General features: G+C 42.5%; 2 protein-coding genes across 11 annotated transcripts in view; both read left to right on the top strand.

Moving 5' to 3' along the window:
* PLCB4 (phospholipase C beta 4) overlaps positions 1-23,495 on the top strand; it is a 415,724-nt gene that overhangs the window by 113,354 nt on the left and 278,875 nt on the right. The window lies entirely within an intron of this gene.
* Positions 15,102-15,734, top strand: LOC132348999 (transcription elongation factor A protein-like 8). Its single transcript, XM_059897069.1, has one exon. The coding sequence runs from the start codon at positions 15,323-15,325 to the stop codon at positions 15,674-15,676; it is 354 nt and encodes a 117-aa protein (XP_059753052.1). The 5' UTR covers positions 15,102-15,322; the 3' UTR covers positions 15,677-15,734.

Here is a 23,495-nt window from a genome sequence, read left to right on the forward strand (position 1 = left end):
TTCATTTGTATCATTTAAAAAAAAAAATTAGATCAGAGCTTGGGATGAACATACACACACTGCCATATACAAGATAGACAACCAACAAGAACCTACTGTATAGCACAGGGAACTCTACTCAATATTCTGTAATAACCTATAAGAGAAAAGAATCTAAAAAAGAATGAATGTATATATGTATAACTGAATCACTTTGCTTTACACCTGAAACTAACACAACATTGTAAATCAACTATACTCCAATAAAACTAAAATTAAAAAAAAAAAGGTATTTTGCTTCCAAGTAGATGATGTATAGGGTGAAGCACAGAGGCTGGAGGTCATGGGAGGCCAGGAATAAGTAGAACAGTGAGCAAAATTTTGCAGTTATTTTAATCAGCAATGTACCATTCAGGATGTTTTTAGCATCAAGCAATAGAAACACTCAACTCAATTTGACTTAGGTGACCTAACAGGAAGTCTCAAGTGACTCCTGTGTTGGTTAATTCAGTGGCTCAATGAATTCATTAGGACTCTGTGTTCCCCTCAAGTTGAAAAATGACTGGCAGAGGACATGAGGCCACCATGACTTGCTGAGACCAATCTAGTCCCATCCCCTGGAACTGGGACTGGAGACACCTTGCCTGAAGCACATGGCCTCAGAAGGACACTGTGAAGAACTGAAAAAAAAAAAAAAAAAATGAGACTGGTGCCAGAAAAAGGAAAAGAAGCGAAGAATTCTGGGGAGGGCTCAGCCTTGGATGTAGCTGAGAGTGTAAGAAGCAGGGGCCAGTATTGACAGAGTTAGGACTTGGAGTCGATGGGATTTAGTTCTTAACTGGACGTGGAGTGTAAATGCATGAGATTAATCCAGGCATGTCTCCCAGATTTCTGACCTGGTCACCAGATGTTTTGGGGCCATTTAATGAAGCGAGAGTCAGAAGGATGGGCAGGTACTGTAGGCAGAATGGCTCCCCAAAGATGTGCAAGTCCTAATTTTTTGAACTTGTAAATATTACCTCCGTGGCAAAAAGGAGGTTGCAGATATGATTAAGAGAATGGACCTTGAGGTAGCTAGATTATCTTGGATAATTTGCGTGGGTCCAGGGTAATCTTATGAGTTCTTAAAAGTAGAGAACCTTAACTTTTGTCAGAGAGAGAGAGACGGAGAGAGAGAGAGAGGGAGAAAGAGAGAGAGAGAGAGAGAGAGAGAGACAGCACGCGCTCTTGGATATTAGAGGAAATGGTATGAGAAATCCAAAGCATGAAAGGAACTGGGACTTGACTCACATTACTGGCTTTGAAGATGGAGGAAGGAAGCCATGAGCCAAGGAATGTAAGTGGCCACTACAACCTGGGAATGGCAAGGAAACAGCTTTTCTCCCAGACCCTCCAGAAAGGAGCACAGCCCTGCAGACACCTTGATTTTAGTCAGTGAGACCTGTGTTGTACTTCTGACCCACAGAACTGTAAGATAATGAATTTGTGTTCTTTCAAGCCACTGTGTTTGTGGGTTTTGTTATGGGAGCAACAGAAAACTAATACAGCACGTTTGCCCAGGTTCTTCACTGAGGAAGGAGATGGATATTTTTTCTCTTGATATTGCATTAGATATGCCAGAGGTTTGCAGTCCAGTGTCAGGGGCATTTTAGTCTCTTTGAGGACATGCTTGCTGGAACAAATGAGAGAAAGTGGTTATGAAGGAGTGTTTTATTTGAAGCTTATTTGTTTTCAATTCTCTGCCCATCGATGTCCTCTTCCTCCAAGTTAGGGGTTGGGATAGATAATCTCAGGTTCCCTTTAGCTTGAAAAATCTGAAATTACTTGCCTTAGATAAAACAAATCACTACCCAGTACAGTCTTTTCTCTGGTGAGGATGAGGAAAAAAAATGGAGAAACACATGCAGGAATTATTGGTGAACATAGGAATTGAGCATTCATTATAAAACGTTGAGTACAGACTGCATTCCCAGTGCCATGTTTAGGAACGTTCCTGAACACTAGACATAAATCAGCATATGCCCTGGAATTTCTGGGCTGAAGTTCCTCATTTTGCATCAAGGTGTAAGTGAAATAGAAGTTTCCGAACAGAAGCATTTATTGTCCTAACAATATTGTGGGCCAAAAATTCATCATCATAAAAATCTGTGTCTTGGCCTCACTGTGGATTATTACATAAAATAATCTGTGTTGTTGAAAGCATTCTTCTCATGAACACTAATACTCATTGTTCAGAGATTTAAATCTCACCAGTAGAATCAGCCACTTGATGGAGAATTTTTCGATTGTAAACCTGGTCCTACTGTTTGAATTTTGCAAGCTGGGGCATCTGCCAGGTAGTGATTGTATAGGACTGCTGCAGGGAAGAATGCACGCTGAAATCCCACTACTGGGCATATACCCTGAGAAAACCATAATTCAAAAAGAGTCATGTACCACAATGTTCATTGCAGCACTATTTACCATAGCCAGGACATGGAAGCAACCTAAGTGTCCATCGACAGATGAATGGATAAAGAAGATGCGGCACATATACACAATGGAATATTACTCAGCCATAAAAAGAAATGAAATTGAGTTATTTGTAGTGAGGTGGATGGACCTAGAGTCTGTCATACAGAGTGAAGTAAGTCAGAAAGAGAAAAACAAATACCGTATGCTAACACATATTTATGGAATAAAAAAAAAAAATGGTCATGAAGAACCTAGGGGCAAGACAGGAATAAAGATGCAGACCTACTAGAGAATGGACTTGAGGACACGGGGAGAGGGAAGGGTAAGCTGGGACGAAGTGAGAGAGTGTCATGGACATATATACACTACCAAATGTAAAATAGCTAGTGGGAAGCAGCCGCATAGCACAGGGAGATCAGCTCTGTGCTTTGTGACCACCTAGAGGGGTGGGATAGGGAGGGTGTGAGGGAGGGAGACACAAGAGGGAAGAGATATGGAGATATATGTATATGTATAGCTGATTCACTTTGTTATAAAGCAGAAACTAACACACCATTGTAAAGCAATTATACTCCAATAAAGATGTTATAAAACAAAAAAAGGAATGCGCGCTCAAGTCAGTCCTTTAGGGCTGCCTCTTGCCTAAACTTGATTTAGCATGAGTAGTGCTCCAACTGAAAATCCCCTTCCATGTGGGGAAAAAAGTGTGATTTCTAATGTAACTGATGTCTTTAATACAAAGATGGGCATTCCTGCTAACCTGAGTTGTGGACTGCAGTCAGTGGTGTCATGAAGACTATATCCAGATCACTTTGGTGTTGTTAACCCTTTCCCTGGCTGAAGATCACGTTCATACACACTCTCACCCATTTAAGGATTCCAGATGCAAATTCTGCAGGAAAAAAGGCTATAGATCTAAGAATTACCTCACTGAGAGGGGCTTTGTAATATGTTTCCATCTGGATCAGTTGTTGCTATCAGACCCTGGAAAACTTGGTTCAAACAAAATTATGTAAGCACTTGTGCAATAATTGAACAAATGTTCTTGGACTCGTTATCCAGACATGGGCTTGCCAAATGCTATGGTGAGACTTGTGGAGATGAGAAGTCCAGTGTGAGTGAGGCAGTTAAGCTGCAGGGCCCATATGCTGTGCTTGATTATGTTGCTGGGCAAAGTTCCTTGGAAATTGTGACCTTGACCAAACTTTGAATAGCTGATCAAGATGTAGCTGTCAGAGATGTCTCAACAGTTGCCCTTAATCGAGGGCCGTCAAACATCTTTAGCCTCATACACTGTTACTGACATTGTGTTCATGATATAAGTCTTTTCAAGGAAGACTGGCACTGATCCACTTAATTTCTGTGAGCAGGCTGCCAGTGTCACGGGAGTCTGCTGTAGGAGACTCAGGGTGACAATCATTGTTTTCTCTTACCATTCAGTGTGTATCTCAGTGTAAGTCTTGATAATGTCAATCAAAAGTGTTTCCTTGAGGACTGTGTGATTATATGATTTTTCCCTACACCTTCTGGGTCTATGTTTTAATCATTTTGGGCTGCTCTAACAAAATATCATAGACTTGGTGGCTTAAACAACAAACATTTATTTCTCACAGTTCTAGAGGCTGAGAACAGATTTGGTGTCTGATGAAAACCCTCTTCCTAATTTGTAGATGGCCTTCTGGCTGTGTCCTTATATGGCCTTTCTCAGGTGCTTGCACCTAGAGAGGGACAGAGATCTTGTGTCTTTATAAGGGCACTAATCCCATCACGAGGGCTCCACCCTCATGACCTAATCTAAACCCTAATCACCTCCCAAAGGTCTCACATCCAAATACCATCACCTTAGGGATTAGGGCTTCAACATATGTGTTTTGGGGAACACAGACATTTAGTCCATGACAGTCTCACTAGGACAACAAAATGGAACAAATAATAATTGTTATAGAGTCTCTTAGAATAACACTAATACAGTACTGCAAAAGGGTACCCATTCATCATTTTTTTTTTTTTTTTGGCTAAAGAAAGATTAAGATCAATATTAGCGAGGTAGTGAGACTTGGGAATTACTTTCAGATCTTGGACTCACTCTTTGAAATGATTTTGAGGAAAGGAAAGGCAGAGTAAGTAATCGATTTTAAGAACAGTCCTTAGTGCTGGGGTGAGGTGGGGTGGGGGAGGTCTTCTTCTGTTTTCATGTTCTTTTGTCACAGCATCTCACCCATGGTCTAGCTTGTGTATCAATAAATGAAGTGATCATTAACTGAAGTAATTTTACAGCAATAAAAACTGCCTTGTTGAAGAGTTGATTCTTCTTGTCTTTAAAAGTCACTTAGCTTTGGGCTCAGCACTAGGAGCTGGCTGCTGACTCTTGTTTTGTCCACTTCACGTGAGTGATGGTTTAAGGCTTCCTTCTCATCCTTATGAGATCAGTCACCTGCATCTGGGAATCCCACAGTTAAAGGAGCTTCTTACAGTTGTCTGCGCTGGAAACAACCCATCAGGCCCGACTGAAGTACCTGAGGGAGGCTTGTTCCTTTTTTGTCTATAAGTGAAGGTTGATGGGAATTTGCTCAGTTATTGTGGGCCTAACCCAAGACTGTGTCTCCAAACCCGTGATCATAATAGGAGGTGTGTCTGTGGTATTTATTGAGTGCATTCTTGGGCTGTTTACTGGCTTGGCTATAATAATGAGTGACAGGAAACTTCTGGCAGAGCTAGAGATTGAAAGGCACCGGGCTTGGTCTGTCATAACTGGAGAAACAAGCTCTCATTACACAGTGGCCAACCATCACAATTGCCTGAGACAGAGAGGCTCCTGGACTCAGGATTTTCAGTTTTCAATCTGGGACTAGTTGGTCACCTGGCACTGAAACCCCTGCCCCTCCACTGGCAGGTGGTCGTTGTATGATCAGGCCACTCAGGATAGCTGGTCTCTTGGTCTCTGCATGTCCCCTGCTCGACCAGTCCCTGCTTCACCTATACCCAACTCCCCTGACAGGCATTCCTTCTTAGTCATAGAGCCTGGTACTTGCCCCAGGCCCCAGCTAGCAATTGTCCTAATCTTTAGATTGGAATGTCTCACTCCCCTTCATCAAAGGGTCAGTGAGGGGTGGGCTCCTCTGCTGGTTTCCCTGGTAACCGATGAGCCAGCCTGACATCAATTCCTCCTATAATTGGTAACCTCCCTCTTCCCCTGGTAGTGAAGACTCCTGCCATGTCCTACTGCTATCTGCTGTCCCCAGTGGGGTGTCTCTCCAGGACCCTTTTTGCTTCAAAAATGTAAGCTCCCCCATCCATTAAAGTACTGATGTCTCTGCCACTGTCTCTGGGCTCTTTCTTCGGTCTTGCAGCTGGGCAGTCGCAAGGCTTGCAGGCCTGTGGGGTGCAGCCCAACACCCGTGCTGCTGTCCTTGCTCAGCTGTCTCTCCTGAGTCCTGTCTGTGCTCCGAGGTGCCGTCAGGGGGACAGTTTGGGGACACATGTGAAGGAAAAGTCAAAGACAACTACTCAATTTTAGTCACATGTAATTGCTCATTTCAAATCCTATTTATAAGGACGAATATGTTTAATGGGACCCGAAACTTTCATTCAGTGGGGACTTCAGGACCCAACATGTCTTTGTAACGCCAGGAAGAGTCTGTGTGTGTCTGTTAAATTATGCTGAGAATGTGGTTCAGACCCTCTCCTGACCCTGGAGGATGTTGTCCAAACACAAGTGGTCTCCTGAGTTTTCTCTACTCTCCAGTCCAGGTGCCTTGTACAACGCAGTGGAGCTGGGGCTCCCCCATCCCATAGGAATGTGCTGTTGTGTGTGTCCTGGCCAAGGTGTCCCCGAGTGTACCAGCGTGACTCCAGATTGGATCACTGAGCCCACCTCCTACCACATAGTGGCAGGAACCGTTTTCCTCGGCCACATTTCTCTCCCTCCTACAGTTAGTGCTGTTGAGGATAAAAGAATGAATGGGCTGGTGGGGCTCTTCCAGGATGAGATAGGAGTGGCAATTCTAAAACCAGATAGAGCAGGTAGCGTGGGCTGTGATATCTCAGAGGAGGTGGTAATTCTTTCTTGTGACCACAGGTAAGAGAGAAGAAAGATCTGATAGATTTTTAAAATTAAGTTTTAGAGCAATAACAAAGGCACCAGCAAGCTAGAGATATGTATTTGGATAAAAATGCTGATCTACATTTAGATAAAAATGCCTAATTTATTTTTATTTTTAAGTCCTCTTGTTTGTAATTGCAATTAGAGAGTGATGGGTAATGTTTTAAGTGTTTATGGTTTTTGGAAATATATACAGAAGTTTAAAGTTGTATGCAAACTGAATTAGAGAACATGGAATCTCACTTCCTTGTTCACATGTGTTATTGAGAAACATCTTAACTTCAAATTGGATATCTGATATATTATTGGTAAGTCTTAGGCTGAACCACATGAAATGGTGTTTTTGTTGGTTAAAATGATTAAATATTAATAATTTTATGTGGTTCATTCTAATATAGTTATACTCTTGGTCCTTTTCTCTAGAATCTAGAAAATTAATCTATGAAGCTATTGCTCTGTACTAAATATGTTAATAAACTGAGGAATCTGCTTCAGCAGGAGCTGCCCTCCCTGCTCCATCATTTTTGCGTGTTCTGATTTTGTTTTCCTGGGTTTCCTTTAAAAGAGTCAAAATTAATTTTAAAAAATCTGAAGTAACTGGAATGTACTAGAATATGGGAACTTTCAAGAAGGAATGAAATTGAAGGTAGAAGGCATCCTATTCCATGCAGTGACTCTTAAACTCCCAGCAATGATTTTGAAGGAAATCCTTTGTCTAAGATCAGCTAGTTGCAGCAATGGAAAAAAAAAAATGGGAAAGGGATCAACACGCTCTATATTCTTTCTTGGTTTTATTTCATCTTGGTTTTTCCTATTTCATTTGAAGAGGTTGGTTTGTTTGGCTCAGAATGAGCTCAGGGTGGGTTTCTTTGTGCTTGTTTTCTTCATCTTAGAAAGCACTTCCTTTAAAGTTCTAGGTGAAACCCTCCCAGCGGGGTGGATACCATGCCGTGAGTCATCGAATGTGCTATCTTTGGGAAGCCATCCATAGTCTATTTAGTCCTAAAAATGATTCAGATTGATAGCATCATTCTGACCATGGATTTTAGGTTGTGTTTTGAAATTTAAATTAGTATCAAAAGAAACCATTTGAGAGTCATGATCCAGCATCTTCCTTCAAAAAAAATAAAACAAAAAAAAAAACCCCAAATCAAAACCCAAAAACCAAAACAATCCGCCTGATTTTTATAATTAGGGTACAACATTTTTATGTAACTAGTTGACTCTTAAAGAAAGAAAACATTGCCACCGTGAACTGACTGATGGGCTGTAATGTACTTTTATGTATTGTTGTATACATATTACACATACCTCTAGGCCCTGCTTTTTTTTTTAGCAAAAGTGGGATCTTGACAGCCAGACGTGTTCATTTATGTAATGCTTGCCCTGCTGCTGGAACAGAACCATACATTGGTGAAACTTGCCGACCATGAATACTTTGCTTCTTTGTGGCCAGATTTCCTGGGATGGAATCCCTCTTCAAATAGCAGGTGCTAAATTGAAACCTAGTGTTGGACTGAATAATAACCTTTTCTAGACATTTTTGGGGTATTTGTATTGAGATGCAGCAAGGGTGTATTACTTCGTCTTGTTCTTAGAATCACCCATGACTCCTTTCTTTCTCACACCCACACATGGTATGTTGGTAAATCCTGTCTGCTCTACCTTCAAACTGTACCCACCTTCTTTCCCCTATTGCTGGTGCTGTCACCCTGGCCTGAGCCACGTTCTCCTTTGCCTGGATTACTGGGCTCTTTCTTCCTGGCTTGTCCCCCTCCCAACATAGTCTGTTCTCCACTCAGCAGCCAGAGTGACCTGTTGAGCCTAAGTCAGTCTCTGCCCCTCCCTGCCCAGAATCCTCCAGAGGGTCCTCATCTCACACTGAGTACAAGCCAAGGTCTTAGCGGTGGCCTCCCAGGCCTGCACCATCTGATCCCTGATTACCTCCATCACCTCATCTCACCCAGCTCTCTCTGCTCAGCCACTCTGGCCTCCTTGCTGTTCCATGAACACATAGGCATGCTCTCACCTCAGGGTCTTGGCCTGGGCTGCTTCCTGTCTCAGAAATGCTCCTCCTTCCCTGCTCATCTACCTGGCTAGTCCCTTACCTCCTTCAAGTCTTTGCTTAATTATAAACCTTCCTTTTTGAAAAAAAATGAAGTATAGTTGATTTACAATGTTGTGTTATATTTTCTGCTGTACAGCAAAGTGACTCAGTTATGCATATATGTATACGTTCTTTCCCTTTATGGTTTATCCCAGGACATTGACTATAGTTCCCTGTGCTCTACAGTAGGACCTTGTTGTTTATCCATTCTATATGTAATGGTTTACATCTGCTAACCCCAAACTCCCAATCCATTCCTTTCCCTCCCTCCCTCACCCTTGACAACTACAGGTCTGTTTTCTATGTCTGTGAGTCTGTTTCTGCTTCGTAGATAAGTTCATTTGTGCCATATTTTATCTTCCACATATAAGTGATATCATATGATAAACCTCCCTTTCTTACTAGCCCCTACTTTGTCCTCTGCTTTTTTCTCCCCATAGCACTTCCTACCTTCCAAATTATTATATAATTTAACTTTTTATTAGGTATAGTGTTTCTCTCTCTCTCCCCTCACTAGAATGTCTGTGTCCTGATGGTGGGGTTTTGTTTGTTTATTGATGTGTCCCAGGCAACTAGAATAGTGCCTGAGGCAGAGTAGGGGCTCAGTAAATATCTGTCAGATAAATGAATGCTCACACAGGGTGATGGATGGACCCTTTTTGTCCTGTGACCACAGGTGCCTCTTTTTAAAAAATCAAATTTAACAAATTCTAGAGCCATTTATATTGCATTGGTTTCAGACTTCACATTTTACATATCTACTATTGAGATGAGTCCAAAGAAAGTTATTTTAAAAATAATAATTGGTATAACCCATTCTGATTGTTCTGTTCTGATAATGGCAGATTAGCCTCTGCCAACACAATCTAGAAACTTACATCTGATTTTTAGAGGTTTTTGATTGGGGTGAGGCTCTTTTCAGGAAAGGGCCACTCTTAAATGGAAAATAATTTTATGCTTTTGATTCCAAATCTCTGAAACCAACTGATAAACTAAATAAAAACATTGGGCATTGTAATTTTATGATGGCTTTGAATATTCCTTGAGTCATGGCATCCTTTGAACTCCCTTTATTCGCCTTCCTGTCTGGTCATTTTTGTTTCTTCTGGATGTGGGAAAACTCAGGCGCTTCAACAGCTGCCTCTCCTGCTTCCCATGGGATGATTCAGGCCCCTTGCACAGACCTGGCTCTCTCTTCTCTGTGCCAGGTTCTTTCTACACCCAGCTAGGACTATTTACTAATCTTATACTTCTCTTCCCAACCTGCTTATCTAGATCAGTTCCTTTCCTTCTGGCCATGCTGCCTCCTGGGAAGGTACAGGGAAACCCAGGGCGTAAAACAATTACGGCTTCCCTGGGCTTTGGGTGTCAGCCTCCTGCCTATCCTTTTCTGTTGAACCAGAGCCCATTGCCTCTGGCACTCAGCCCTCAGTGCTCTGGTTTCTGCCACCCTTTACTTGCTTCCTGCCACTTCCTTATAGGTGACCTCTGTTCCAGCCAAATGGGGAGATGCCATCTCCAAACACAGCCTTGCCCTCCCCATGCTGGCTCTCTAAGAGACACCAAGGTCACCTCCTGCTCCAGATCTTTCCTGACCCCCGATCTGCTGAGGACCCCAGTTACACCCGTGTTCCTCTTTTAACCCTGAGTGTGCCTTCTGTTTTCACCGTGTGCTTCAGTTCATTTCAACAACACAATTATCTTAACTTCCATGCCAAGCTGTAAACCCTCTGAGGGTGAGGCCTGGAAGTTCTTTATTGTTCTATCTGATTCCACGTGTCATATGTAGCTGTGTAGGGGCTCCATAAGTATTTCATAGAACCATGGAATATTACTGCTTGGAGGGTCTCTGGAAATAAAAAATTGTTTAGTTTGGAGTTTCTAGAACTGCCCTGATTTTTAAATATTTTATCCCCTTGTATCTTCCATAAATATAGTTGTATTTTCCCAACAACACACACTGATCTTTAGTTAGGAACACTACAGTCACCAGAGGCAAACATCAGCCAGTAGTTCACCCTGTCACATGTATTGTGATTAAAGAAGCTTCAAGGGTGGGTTACTAGGCTCCCTTCACTATCCTCCCTGCATTTTTCATGATTGATAGTTTTATGAAGTCCATAAAAGGGAATTATTCCCATAGCTCTCTCTGTTCTGAAACAAAATGGGTTATGAATATGGCCTTGGTAATAAATCAGAGTACATACTTTTTCACAATCCTTCAAACTAGAAGCTTTCTTCCACCCACAGCTCAGGTGCATCTATTCATTCATTTCAGCAAATATTTATTGAGTTCCTGCTATGTGCCAGGTACATAATATGAATAAATCAGGCAAAAGTCAGTACTTTCATGGAGCTTACATTCCAGGATGTGGAAGAAGACAAAAAAACAAGTCAGATAAGAGGTGTGCCAGATGATGGTAAGGGCTGGGGAGAAAAAGGGGGTGGAGTGAGGGAAATTGCAGTTTAGGGTGATTGATAGAGACCTTCAAGATGGTGGAGGAGTGAGATGTGGAGATCACCTTCCTCCCCACAAATACATCAGAAATACATCTACATGTGGAACAGCTCCTACAGAACACCTACTGAACACTGGCAGAAGACCTCCAAGTTCCCAAAAGGCAAGAAACTCCCCACGTACCTGGGTAGGGCAAAAGAAAAAAGGAAAAACAGACAAAAGAATAAGGACAAGACCTGCACCTCTGGGAGGGAGCTGTAAAGGAGGAAAGGTTTCCACACACTAGGAAGCCCCTTCACGGGCAGATACTGCGGGTGGCAGAGGGGGGAGCTTCGGAGCCACAGAGAGCGCAGCAACAGGGGTGCAGAGGGCAAAGCGGAGAGATTCCCGCAGAGAGGATCGGTGCCAACCAGCACTCACCAGCCCGAGAGGCCTGTCTGCTCACCCGCCGGGGCGGGCTGGGGCTGGGAGCTGAGGCTTGGGCTTCGGAGGTCGGATCCCAGGAAGAGGACCGGGGTTCGCTGCGTGAACACAGCCTGAAGAGGTCTAGTGCACCACAGCCAGCCGGAGGGAGTCCGGGAAAAAGTCTGGACCTGCCTAAGAGTCAAGAGACTATTGTTTCAGGGTGCACAAGGAGAGGGGATTCAGAGCACCACCTAAAGGAGCTCCAGAGAAGGGCATGAGCTGCGGCTATCAGCCTGAACAGCAGAGACGGGCATGAGACACTAAGACTGCTACTGCAGCCACCAAAAGGCCTGTGAGCAAGCACAGGTCACTATCCACACCTCCCCTCCCGGGAGCCTGGGCAGCCCGCCACTGCCAGGGCCCCATGATCCAGGGACAACTTCCCCGGGAGAACACACGGCACGCCTCAGGCTGGTGCAACGTCACAGTGGCCTCTGCTGCCGCAGGCTTGCCCCGCATTCCATACTCCTCTCTCCCGATGGCCTGAGTGAGCAAGAGCCCCCGAAGCAGCTACTCCTTTAACCCCGTCCTGTCTGATCAAAGAACAGACACTCTCAGGTGACTTACACACAGGGACGGGCCAAATCCAAAGCTGAACCCCAAGAGCTATGCGAACAAAGGAGAAAGAGAAATCTCTCTCAGCAGCCTCAGGAGCAGTGGATTAAATCTCCACAGTCAACTTGATGTACCCTGCATCTGTGGAATACCTGAATAGACAATGAATCATCCCAAAATTGAGGTGGTAGACTTTGGGAGAAACGATATATATATGTATTTTTTTCCTTTTTCTCTTTTTGGTTTTGGTTCTCCAGCTGGGTGTTAGGCCTCTGCCTCTGAGGTGGGAGAGGCGAGTTCAGGACATTGGTCCACCAGAGACCTCCCAGTTCCATGTAATATCAAACAGCGAAAGCTTTCCCAGAGATCTCCATCTCAACGCTAAGGCCCAGCTCCACTCAATGACCAGCAAGCTACAGTGCTGGACACGCTATGCCAAACAACTAGCAAGACAGGAACACAACCCCACCCATTAGCAGAGAGGCTGCCTAAAATCATAAAAAAGTCACAGAGACCCCAAAACACACCACCGGACACTGTCCTGCCCACTAGAAAGACAAGATCCAGCCTCATCCTCCAGAGCACAGGCACCAGTCCCCTCCACCAGGAAGCCTACACAACCCACTGAACCAAACTTAGGCACTGGGGGAAGACACCAAAAACAATGGGAACTATGAACCTGCAGCCTGCGAAAAGGAGACCACAAACACAGTAAGTTAAGCAAAATGAGAAGACAGAGAAACACACAGCAGATGAAGGAGCAAGGTAAAAACCCACCAAACCAAACAAATGAAGAGGAAATAGGCAGTCTATCTGAAAAACAATTCAGAGTAATGATAGTAAAGATGAGGCAAAATCTTGGAAATAGAATGGAGAAAATACAAGAAATGTTTAACAAGGACCTAGAAGAACTAAAGAGCAAACAAACAATGATGAACAACACAAAAAATGAAATTAAAAATTATCTAGAAGGAATCAATAGCAGAATAACTGAGGCAGAAGAACGAATAAGTGACCTGGAAGAAAAAATAGTGGAAATAACTACTGCAGAGCAGAATAAAGAAAGAAGAATGAAAAGAATTGAGGACAGTCTCAGAGACCTCTGGGACAACATTAAATGCACCAACATTCGAATTATACGGGTCCCAGAAGAAGAAGCGAAAAACAAAGGGACTGAGAAAATATTTAAAGAGGTTATAGTTGAAAACTTCCCTAATATGGGAAAGGAAATAGTCAGTCAAGTCCAGGAAGCACAGAGAGTCCCATACAGGATAAATCCAAGGAGAAACACACCAAAAAATATTAATTAAAGTATCAAAAATTAAATACAAACAAAAAATATTAAAAGCAGCTAGGGAAAAACAACAAATAACATATAAGGGAATCCCCATAAGGTTAACAGCAGATCTTTCAGCAGAAACTCTGCAAGTCAGGAGGGAATGGCTGGACTTATTTAAAGTGAGCCAAGGGAAAAACCTACAACCAAGATTACTCTACCCAGCAAGGATCTCATTGAGATCGACAGAGAAATTAAAACCTTTATAGACAAGCAAAAGCTAAGAGAATTCAGCACCACCAACCCAGCTGTAAAACAAATGCTAAAGGAACTTCTGTAGACAGGAAGCACAAGAAAAGGACAAGATCTACAATAACAAACCCAAAACAATTAAGAAAATGGGAATAGGAACATACATATTGATAATTACCTTAAATGTAAATGGATTAAATGCTCCCACCAAAAGACATAGACTGGCTGAATGGATACAAAAACAAGACCTGTATATATGCTGTCTATAAGAGACCCACTTCAGACCTAGGGACACATACAGACTGAAAGTGAGGGGATGGAAAATGATATTCCATGCAAATGGAAATCAAAAGAAAGCTGGAGTAGCAATTCTCATATCAGAAAAAATAGACTTGAAAATAAAGACCATTACAAGAGACAAAGAAGGACACTACATAATGATCAAGGGATCAATCCAAGAAGAAGATACAACAATTGTAAATATTTATGCACCCAACATAGGAGCACCTCAATACATAAGACAAATGCTAACAGCCATTTAGCTGTTAATATTAAAAGGGGAAATCGACAGTAACACAATTATAGTAGGGGACTTGAACACCCCACTTTCACCAATGGACAGATCATCCAAAATGAAAATAAATAAGGAAACACAAGCTTTAAATGATACATTAAACAAGATGGACTTAATTGATATTTATAGGACATTCCCTCCAAAAACAACAGAATACACTTTCTTCTCAAGTGCTCTTGGAACATTCCCCAGGATAGATGATATCTTGGGTCACAAATCAAGCCTTGGTAAATTTACGAAAATTGAAATCATATCAAGTATCTTTTCTGATCACAACGCTATGAGGCTAGATATCAATTACTGGAAAAAATCTGTAAAAAATACAAATACATGCAGGCTAAACAATGCACTACTTAATAACCAAGAGATCACTGAAGAAATCAAAGAGGAAATCAAAAAATACCTAGAAACAAGTGACAATGAAAACACGACAACCCAAAACCTATGGGATGCAGCAAAAGCAGTTCTAAGAAGGAGGTTTATAGCAATACAATCCTACCTCAAGAAACAAGAAACTTCTCAAATAAACAACCTAACCTTACACCTAAAGCAATTAGAGAAAGAAAGACAAAAAAACCCGAAAGGTAGCAGAAGGAAAGAAATCATAAAGATCAGATCAGAAATAAATGAAAGAGAAATGAATGAAACAATAGCAAAGATCAATAAAACTAAAAGCTGGTTATTTTAGAAGATAAACAAAATTGATAAACCACTAGTGAGACTCATCAAGAAAAAAAGGGAGAACACTCAATAGAATTAGAAATGAAAAAGGAGAAGTAACAACTGACACTGCAGAAATACAAGGGATCATGAGAGATTACTACAAGCAACTATATGCCAATAAAATGGACAACCTGGAGCTCATTGATGACGCGAACCTCACATGACCAGGAGTCGACGTGTGCAGAAGTTCTTATAGTCCAGGGCCTGTTTCCCTGTAGCAGCTCCCTATTGCTGGAGGAGAAAAGTGCCCCGGATCCTTTCAGGACTCTTGGTCTTTTGGGAGCGACCCAAATCAAGTGAGGGAAGAGGGAGGAAAATCCCCTGGATCCCTGCAGGATTAATTTATTCAGGAAGGAAATAAGAGAAAAATACTCAACATGCGAAAGTCTTGTGAAGAAAATGAAGGAAAAGCACAGAACATGCCAAAGGCTGAGGAAGACCGCCCTATGGAAGCTGTACCACAGGAGGCAGAAAGAAATCCTCTACCTTCTGAAGAAGGTGTAAGCCAGGAAGCAGAAGGAAACCTTAGAGGAGGGCTGACTCAGCCTGGTCAGGGATATAAAGAGGACACTCCGGTTAGGCATTTGGACCCAGAAGAAATGATAAGAGGAGTAGATGAGTTGGAAAGGCTTAGGGAAGAGATAAGAAGAGTAAGAAACAAGTTTGTGATGATGCATTGGAAACAAAGACATTCACGCAGCCATCCTTATCCTGTGTGCTTTAGGCCTTGAATTCTTTTTTTTTTTTTCTGCCTGATATTAAAATCTGGCCCCTGCTTTCTTTCTGTTAGCATTTTCTGATGTATCTTTGACTTTTGTTTTATTTTTAATCATCTGGTGGAGTTTTGTTTTAGGTAGTGTCCTTACTACCAGCATCTGGATTTTGTATTTTGACACATTCTCCAGGTCTGTTTTTCAATTGGGAAGTTTCACACATATGCATGAAAATATGTTCATTCCATATTGTAAAGTAAAACATAACAGGTTACAAAGCAGCATATTTAGTATCAGCTCACATATGTAGGAGAAAATCTCAAATTGTGTGTGTGCGTGTGCGTGTGTATACATACATATATATATCAAAAATTTAACTGTGCTTATTTCTGTGTGGTGTGAGTTTTTTTTCTTTTTGCTTATATGTATTTTTTAATGAACACGTCACACATACAAAAAGAATTAAATTTTTTTTATAATTAAGAGTCAATCAAATAATTTGCAACCAGCTTATAAGGGCAATGGGGGCACCTAAATTCTTGATGAAAGAACTATTTAAAAAAATGTAAACCTCAAATTACCTCTGGATCTCTTAGCCAGAGGAATAAAACTGGCAGTTATTACAGATAAAAAAAAAAAAAAAAAAAAATGGACAACCTGGAAGAAATGGACAAATTCTTAGAAAAGCACAACCTTCTGAGACTGAACCAGGGAGAAATAGAAAATATAAACAGACCAGTCACAAACACTGAAATTGAGACTGTGATTAAAAATCCTCCAACAAACAAAAGCCCAAGAATAAATGGCTTCACAGGCGAATTCTATCAAACATTTAGAAGAGCTAACACCTATCCTTCTCAAACTCTTCCAAAATATAGCAGATGGAGGAACACTCCCAAACTCATTCTATGAGACCACCATCCCCCTGATACCAAAACCAGACAAAGATGTCACAAAGAAAGAAAACTACAGGCCAATATCACTGATGAACATAGATGCAAAAATCCTCAACAAAATACTAGCAAACAGAATCCAACAGTACATTAAAAGGATCATACACCATGATCAAGTGAGGTTTATCCCAGGAATGCAAGGATTCTTAAGTGTATGCAAATCAGTCAATGTAATACACCATATTAGCAAACTGAAGGATAAAAACCATATGATCATCTCAATAGATGCAGAAAAAGCTTTCAACAAAATTCAACACCCATTTATGATAAAAAACTCTCCAGAAAGTAGGCATAGAGGGAACTTACATCAACATAATAAAGGCCGTATATGACAAACCCACAGAAAACCTCATTTTCAATGGTGAAAACCTGAAACCATTTCCACTAAGATCAGGAAGAAGACAAAGTTGCCCACTCTCACCACTGTAATTCAACATATTTTTGGAAGTTTTAGCCACAGCAATCAGAGAAGAAAAAGAAATAAAAGGAATCCAAATCGGAAAAGAAGAAATAAAGCTGTCACTGTTTGCAGATGACATGATACTATACATAGAGAATCCTAAAGACTCTACCAGAAAACTACTAGAGCTAATCAATGAATTTGGTAAAGTTGCAAGATACAAAATTAATGCACAGAAATCTCTTGCATTCCTATACAGTAATGATGAAAAATCTGAAAGAGAAATTAAGGAAACACTCCCATTTACCATTGCAACACAAAAAATAAAATACCTAGGAATAAACCTACCTAAGGAGACAAAAGACCTGTATGCAGAAATGTATAAGACACTGATGAAAGAAATTAAAGATGATACAAACAGATGGAGAGAAAAACAATGTTCTTGGATTGGAAGAATCAACATTGTAAAAATGACTCTACTACCCAAAGCAATCTACAGATTCAATGCAATGCCTATCAAACTACCAATGGCATTTTTCACAGAACTAGAACAAAAAATTTCACAATTTGTATGGAAACACAGAGGACTCCGAATAGCCAAAGCAATCTTGAGAAAGAAAAATGGAGCTGGAGGAATCAGGCTCCCAGACTTCAGACTCTTCTACAAAGCTACAGTAATCAAGACAGTCTGGTACTGGCACAGAAACAGAAATATAGATCAATGGAACAGGATAGAAAGCCCAGAGATAAACCCACGTACATATGGCCACCTTATTTTTGATAAAGGAGGCAAGAATATACAATGGAGAAGAGACAGCCTCTTGAATAAGTGGTGCTGGGAAAACTGGACAGCTACATGTAAAAGAATGAAATTAGAACACTCGCTAACACCATACACAAAAATAAACTCAAAATGGATTAAAGACCTAAATGTAAGGCCAGACACTATCAAACTCTTAGAGGAAAAAATAGGCAGAACACTCTATGACATAAATCACAGCAAGATTGTTTTTCACTCACCTCCTAGAGAAATGGAAATAAAAACAAAAATAAACAAATGGAACCTAACGAAACTTAAAAGCTTTTGCACAGCAAAGGAAACCATAAACAATACGAAAAGACAACCCTCAGAATGGCAGAAAATATTTGGAAATGAAGCAACTGACAAAGGATTAATCTCCAAAATTTACAAGGAGCTCATGCAGCTCAATATCAAAAAAACAAACAACGCAATCCAAAAATGGGCAGAAGACCTAAATAGACATTTCTCTAAAGAAGATATACAGATTGCCAACAAACACATGAAAGGATGCTCAACATCACTAATCATTAGAGAAATGCAACTCAAAACTACAATGAGGTATCCCCTCACACCAGTCAGAATGGCCATCGTCAAAAATTCTAGAAACAATAAATGCTGGAGAGGGTGTGGAGGAAAGGGAACCCTCTTGCACTGTTGGTGGGAATGTAAATTGATAGAGCCACTATGGAGAACAGTATGTAGGTTCCTTAAAAAACTGAAAATAGAACTATAAGATGCAGGAACCCCACTACTGGGCATATACCCTGAGCAAACCATAATTCCAAAAGAGTCATGAACCACAATGTTCATTGCAGCTCTGTTTACAGTAGCCAGGACATGGAAGCAACCTAAGTGTCCTTTGACAGACGAATGGATAAAGAAGATGTGGCACATATATACAATGGAATATTACTCAGTCATAAAAAGAAATGAAATTGTGTTATTTGTAGTGAGGTGGAGGGACCTAGAGTCTGTCATACAAAGTGAAGTCAGAAGGAGAAAAACAAATACTGTATGCTAACACATATATATGGAATCTAAAAAAAAAAATGGTTATGAAGAACCTAGGGGCATGACAAGTATAAAGACTCAAGTGTAGAGAATGGACTTGAGGACAAGGGGAGGGGGAAGGGTAAGCTGGGACGAAGTGAGAGAGTGGCATGGACTTATATATACTACCAAATGTAAAACATGTAGCTAGTGGAAAGCAGCCGCATAGCACAGGGAGATCAGCTCAGTGCTTTGTGACCACCTAGAGGGGTGGGATAGGGAGGGCGGGAGGGAGACGCACAAGGGAGGAGATATGGGGATATATGTATATGTATAGCTGATTCACTTTGTTATAAAGCAGAAACCAACACACCTTTTTAAAGCAATTATACTCCAATAAAGATGTTAAATAAAAAACGAAAAAACAATAAATAAATAAAGTAAAATAGGGTGATTAGCAGAGGCCCAAAAGCGGTGAAGTAATGAGCCCTATGGGAAGAACACTCTAGGCAGAAAGAACAATGGCTCTGTTTGGGAGTGGCTCCTTGTGTGTGAGAAATCACAAGAATGCCATTCTGCAGTACAGAGGGTGGGGAAGAGGACCAGATGAAGTCGGAGGTCAAGGTCGAGGGCTTCCGAGTCCTTCAGTCCTTTAAGAGAGGGTTTCTCCCTCCGGCACTACTTACATTTTGGGCTGGATCCGTCTTTGCCTTGGTGGGCTGTCCTGTGCATTGTAGGATATTTAACAGCATCCCTGAACTCAACCCACTAGGTGCCCGTAGCATCCCCACCACCCCTGCCTCCCAAGTTGTGACAACTAAAAATGTCTCCAGATGTTGCCAGGTGTCCGCAGAGGTGCAGAGTCATACCAGGTTGAGAGCCACTGCTTTAGAACCAAATAAGGACTTTGTTATTCCGAGTGGGTCTTTGCTTTATAAGACTCCTCTGGCACTGTGCTGAGAATAAGTTGAAAGGGGACAGAGGCAGGAGCATGGGAGCCGGGGTCAGGGGGGAATTGGCAGAAGTCCAGGTGGGAGTGGAGAGCACCTGGAACCAGACTGGGGTGGGCTGAGGTAGGCGAGGAGTGATCAGACTTGGGATATTTTGAATGATGAGCCGTCAGGATTTGTGACAGACTAGGTATTAGTTGTAAAAGAGAAATCAAAAATAGCCACAAGGACATGGACCTGAGTACGGAGGTTGCAGGTGAGACACAGGTTTCTGGGAGACAGCAAGAGTTTGGTTTGAACATGTATTTGAGAACATTGACCATTCTCTGACTTCTCCCTGACAACACCCCTGAGAGGTGGGCATTCTCTCCTTGTAGCATAAAAGCCCACGGAGGTGAGTGAATGCCCAAAGTTACACAACCCATACAGAACAGAAGCAGGATTTCAATCCAGAGATGTCTGACTACTAACCCCCTGCTCCTGGATACACCTCAAAGTAATTTTGGACGGTTCCCGAAGTCCCCAAGATGAGGTCAGGTACAGTATCTTATACCCTCCAGAGGTTAATTTAGCAGAGTAATTGTTCATGAAATCAAATTCTGCTAAATGCTAACATTTCAAAAAGAGACAGTCATTTCATTTGCATTTTATTAGCAGAATTGAAAAGAAGCAGAAACTTTAGAAAGGATTCTGTGTAGTAAAACAAATCACCTGGCATATCAGGAAGTAGGGTTTGTAGTTAATTGGATTTTAAACACTGGAAGTCACCATTTCTCCTACCTAGCCTTACCAGTTAGTTGCCTGGCTGCTCAAAGGCTCTGTGGTCAGTTGCGTTGGGAAGCATATCCTGGGTCCTTTTCTTGGGGATCTACATACCCATCAGCAGACTGCTTCTCCTCCCCCCAAAATGTGCTAAACATCCCACAGGCACAGGTGGCGTTAAACCATTTTTCCCATCTTGGACTTATTTCTAAGGGTCTGCTGTAGTCACAGCTGTGTCTTGGTATCACCTTGGTCTGTATGTTCCCCCAAATATACATGTCCCTGAAGCTTGGGTATGATACCAGTGGGCCATTTTCTTCCCCTTTCATTTTTCTGCCAAACCCTTCTGACCTTTCAGCTTTGCCCCCACCAACCCCCTGAGCCATGGACCCAAATGGATTTTCCTGAAATAGATCCTGAGACCTTTTGCATCCTCTGGCATCTAAAAGCAGGTTCTCTATCTCTTTCAGTTACGTAATTGTGTGTTTAAACTGTGGGGCTCAACAGAGTCATGGCAGCCTCAGAGTTGTCAGCAGCTGGAACTACTGAGCTGGCCGCGGGGAGCTGTGCACCATGATTGATTTCTGAGGGTGTTCGGGAAGCCTGGAGGTGATGTGAGCCGGGGTGCTCTGCAGAGCTGTCCACAGGCCTCTTTGCTGTTACGAGCTGTGTAGTCCTGTGGTAGCTTAACCTAAAATAAAACAGAACACTGCTGTTTCTCTTTTCTGCGAGAATAATCAGTGCCCAGGGAGCTGTCTTATGGGGTCCCTGGTACTTTCTTCTTGTTGAGTTCTTGGCAAAGCCAGCTCATGACCATGTGACCTGTGCAGTTACGCAGGGGCCTGGACATTTGGTTTAATGTTCTGCTGTCACTGTCTTGAAAACCTTAACAACAAGGGGACCCATGCCTTCCTTTGGCTGTGAGCCCTGCAAATGATATAGGCTGGTCCTGATCCTAGGAGCTGGCCCCAGTTCTTGACTTCAGAGCTTCCAGGGGAAGCCAGAGGAGCAAGGGAAGCATTTGAGGGTGACTTTTAAGGGTACTCCCATGCTTGTTCTTTAAATGCCACAGTTTAGGATTCAAGAGTTGGGATATCTAATAGAGAACATACTTGTGGTTGCCAAGGGGGAGGAGGGGTAGGGGAGGGAATGATTGGGGGTTTGGGGTTAGCAGAGGCAAACTATTATATATAGGATGGATGAACTATTATATGTGTATAGCACAGGGAACTAAATTCAATATCCTGTGATGAACCGTAATGGAAAAGAATACAAAAAAGGATATATACATATATACACACACACACACACAAATATGTATACGTATAACTGAGTCACTTTGCTGTACAGAGGAAATTAACACAACATTGTAAATCAACTATACTTCAATAAGATTAAAAAAAAAAAAAAAGAGTTGGGGTGTTTATCCCCAACTTGACTTGAAGGAAGGAACGTATTACCAGATAGAAGACCGTTCTGGGATGTCAACAGTAGCTGTCCTAAGTAGCACTGTTGCTCAAAAGGAAGCTCTGTGCATCCCAGGCCCTTCTCAGCTAGAAAGCTGAAACAAGGGCTAATCATCTGTATGTAAAACAAGTTTCCAGATGAGACACAACATGCTTCCTGATCAGCAGCATTGCCAAGGTGAAGGTTAACTATGGCAGTTCATTCATTTATTCATTCAACAAATATTCATTAGTCACCTACAATGTACTGGTCACTGTGCTAGGAGGAGGGGACGGGTGGTGCCTTAATCTGAGTTCCCTCCAAAGCAGATTCTGTGACAAAAGATTTGAATGGGAGTGGTTTATCCGGGAGGTGATCCCACGAAATACCAGCGGGAGAGGAGAGAAGTGAGACAAAGAAATGAAGGAAGGCAGTAAAGGGTGTGTTATCGAGGAGGTGCCCCTGCAGGCATCCTGGGTGCAGTCCCCGTGGGGACCTTTGGAGGGAGTGTAGAACAGGCCTCAGAAGTGTCCCATGGAAGGATGTGGAGCTGGGCTATTTATCCACTAACTCCCACCTGCCTTTGGTTGAGGGCTGCCCCTCCTGCAAGGATGAACACAGCCTTTGGGCCAGAGAAGGCTTTTAGGCAAAGAATCCCAAGCACTTGCAGTAGAGAGCTGTGGTAAAGTATGAGATGAGCAAGTGCCGAGGGCAAGGGGATGAAGAGTGACAGAACTGAGGCTGCCGTTGCAGATAGATTAGTAGAGAAGACCTTTCTGAAGAGGTGACATTTGAGCAGAGACCTGAATGAAGTAAGAGGTCATTTAAATATCCAAGATGAAGGGAACAGCAGGGCAAAGGCCCTGGACAGGAACCTGCATGGGGTTTTGTGAAGGACAAGGAGGCTGGATGGATGGAGCGGAACCGTCAACGAGAGGAGAGGTAGGACAGGAGGGCCACAGAGTACCCAGGGGCTGGGGTAAGGGCTGGGGAGCGGATGCGGAGCATATCAGGAATCTACTGGAGGATTCTGAGCAGAGGAGTGACACGATCAGATTCTTGTCTTATAAAGGAAAGCCCTGCCTTCTGGGTAGAGGACAGACTGGGGGTGAAGGTGGAGGTGCAGAGTAGAAGGAAGATGATGCTGTCAAACCAGAGTTCAGAGGTCAAGAGGTCTAGGGTTTCTTGACAGGAGGACCAGCGGAACATGCTCCATCAGGACCACAGTGTATGTTTCCAGCCCAAGCAGCTCACCCGGAGTTGGTTCTACATTCCAGCCTGCGTCCACAGCTCTTGATTTTTCTTGGCTCTAAGGAGCCTACTTCATAGCTCCTGTTCATGACGGGGGTCTTTGCCTCCTCTCCTTCCTTCTCAGGACCATTTGGCCTTAGCTCTTCCCATCACTTCAGTCTGGCACCTCAGGCTGCTGTGCCCTTTTCCCGAATCACTGCCTTTCTCTGGCTCCCTCGCCCTTCCCCTCACCCTGGCCCGGCACACGGTGACTGTGTGATCTGCAGTCACGGGCGCACCCGAC

This window comes from Balaenoptera ricei, chromosome 15, assembly GCF_028023285.1.
Source record: "Balaenoptera ricei isolate mBalRic1 chromosome 15, mBalRic1.hap2, whole genome shotgun sequence".
Taxonomy (NCBI): domain Eukaryota; kingdom Metazoa; phylum Chordata; class Mammalia; order Artiodactyla; family Balaenopteridae; genus Balaenoptera; species Balaenoptera ricei.

What these genes read in the sequence shown, in the direction of transcription:
- LOC132348999 (XM_059897069.1), top strand. Translation starts at nt 15,323, where the DNA reads ATGCGAAAGTCTTGTGAAGAAAATGAAGGAAAAGCACAGAACATGCCA.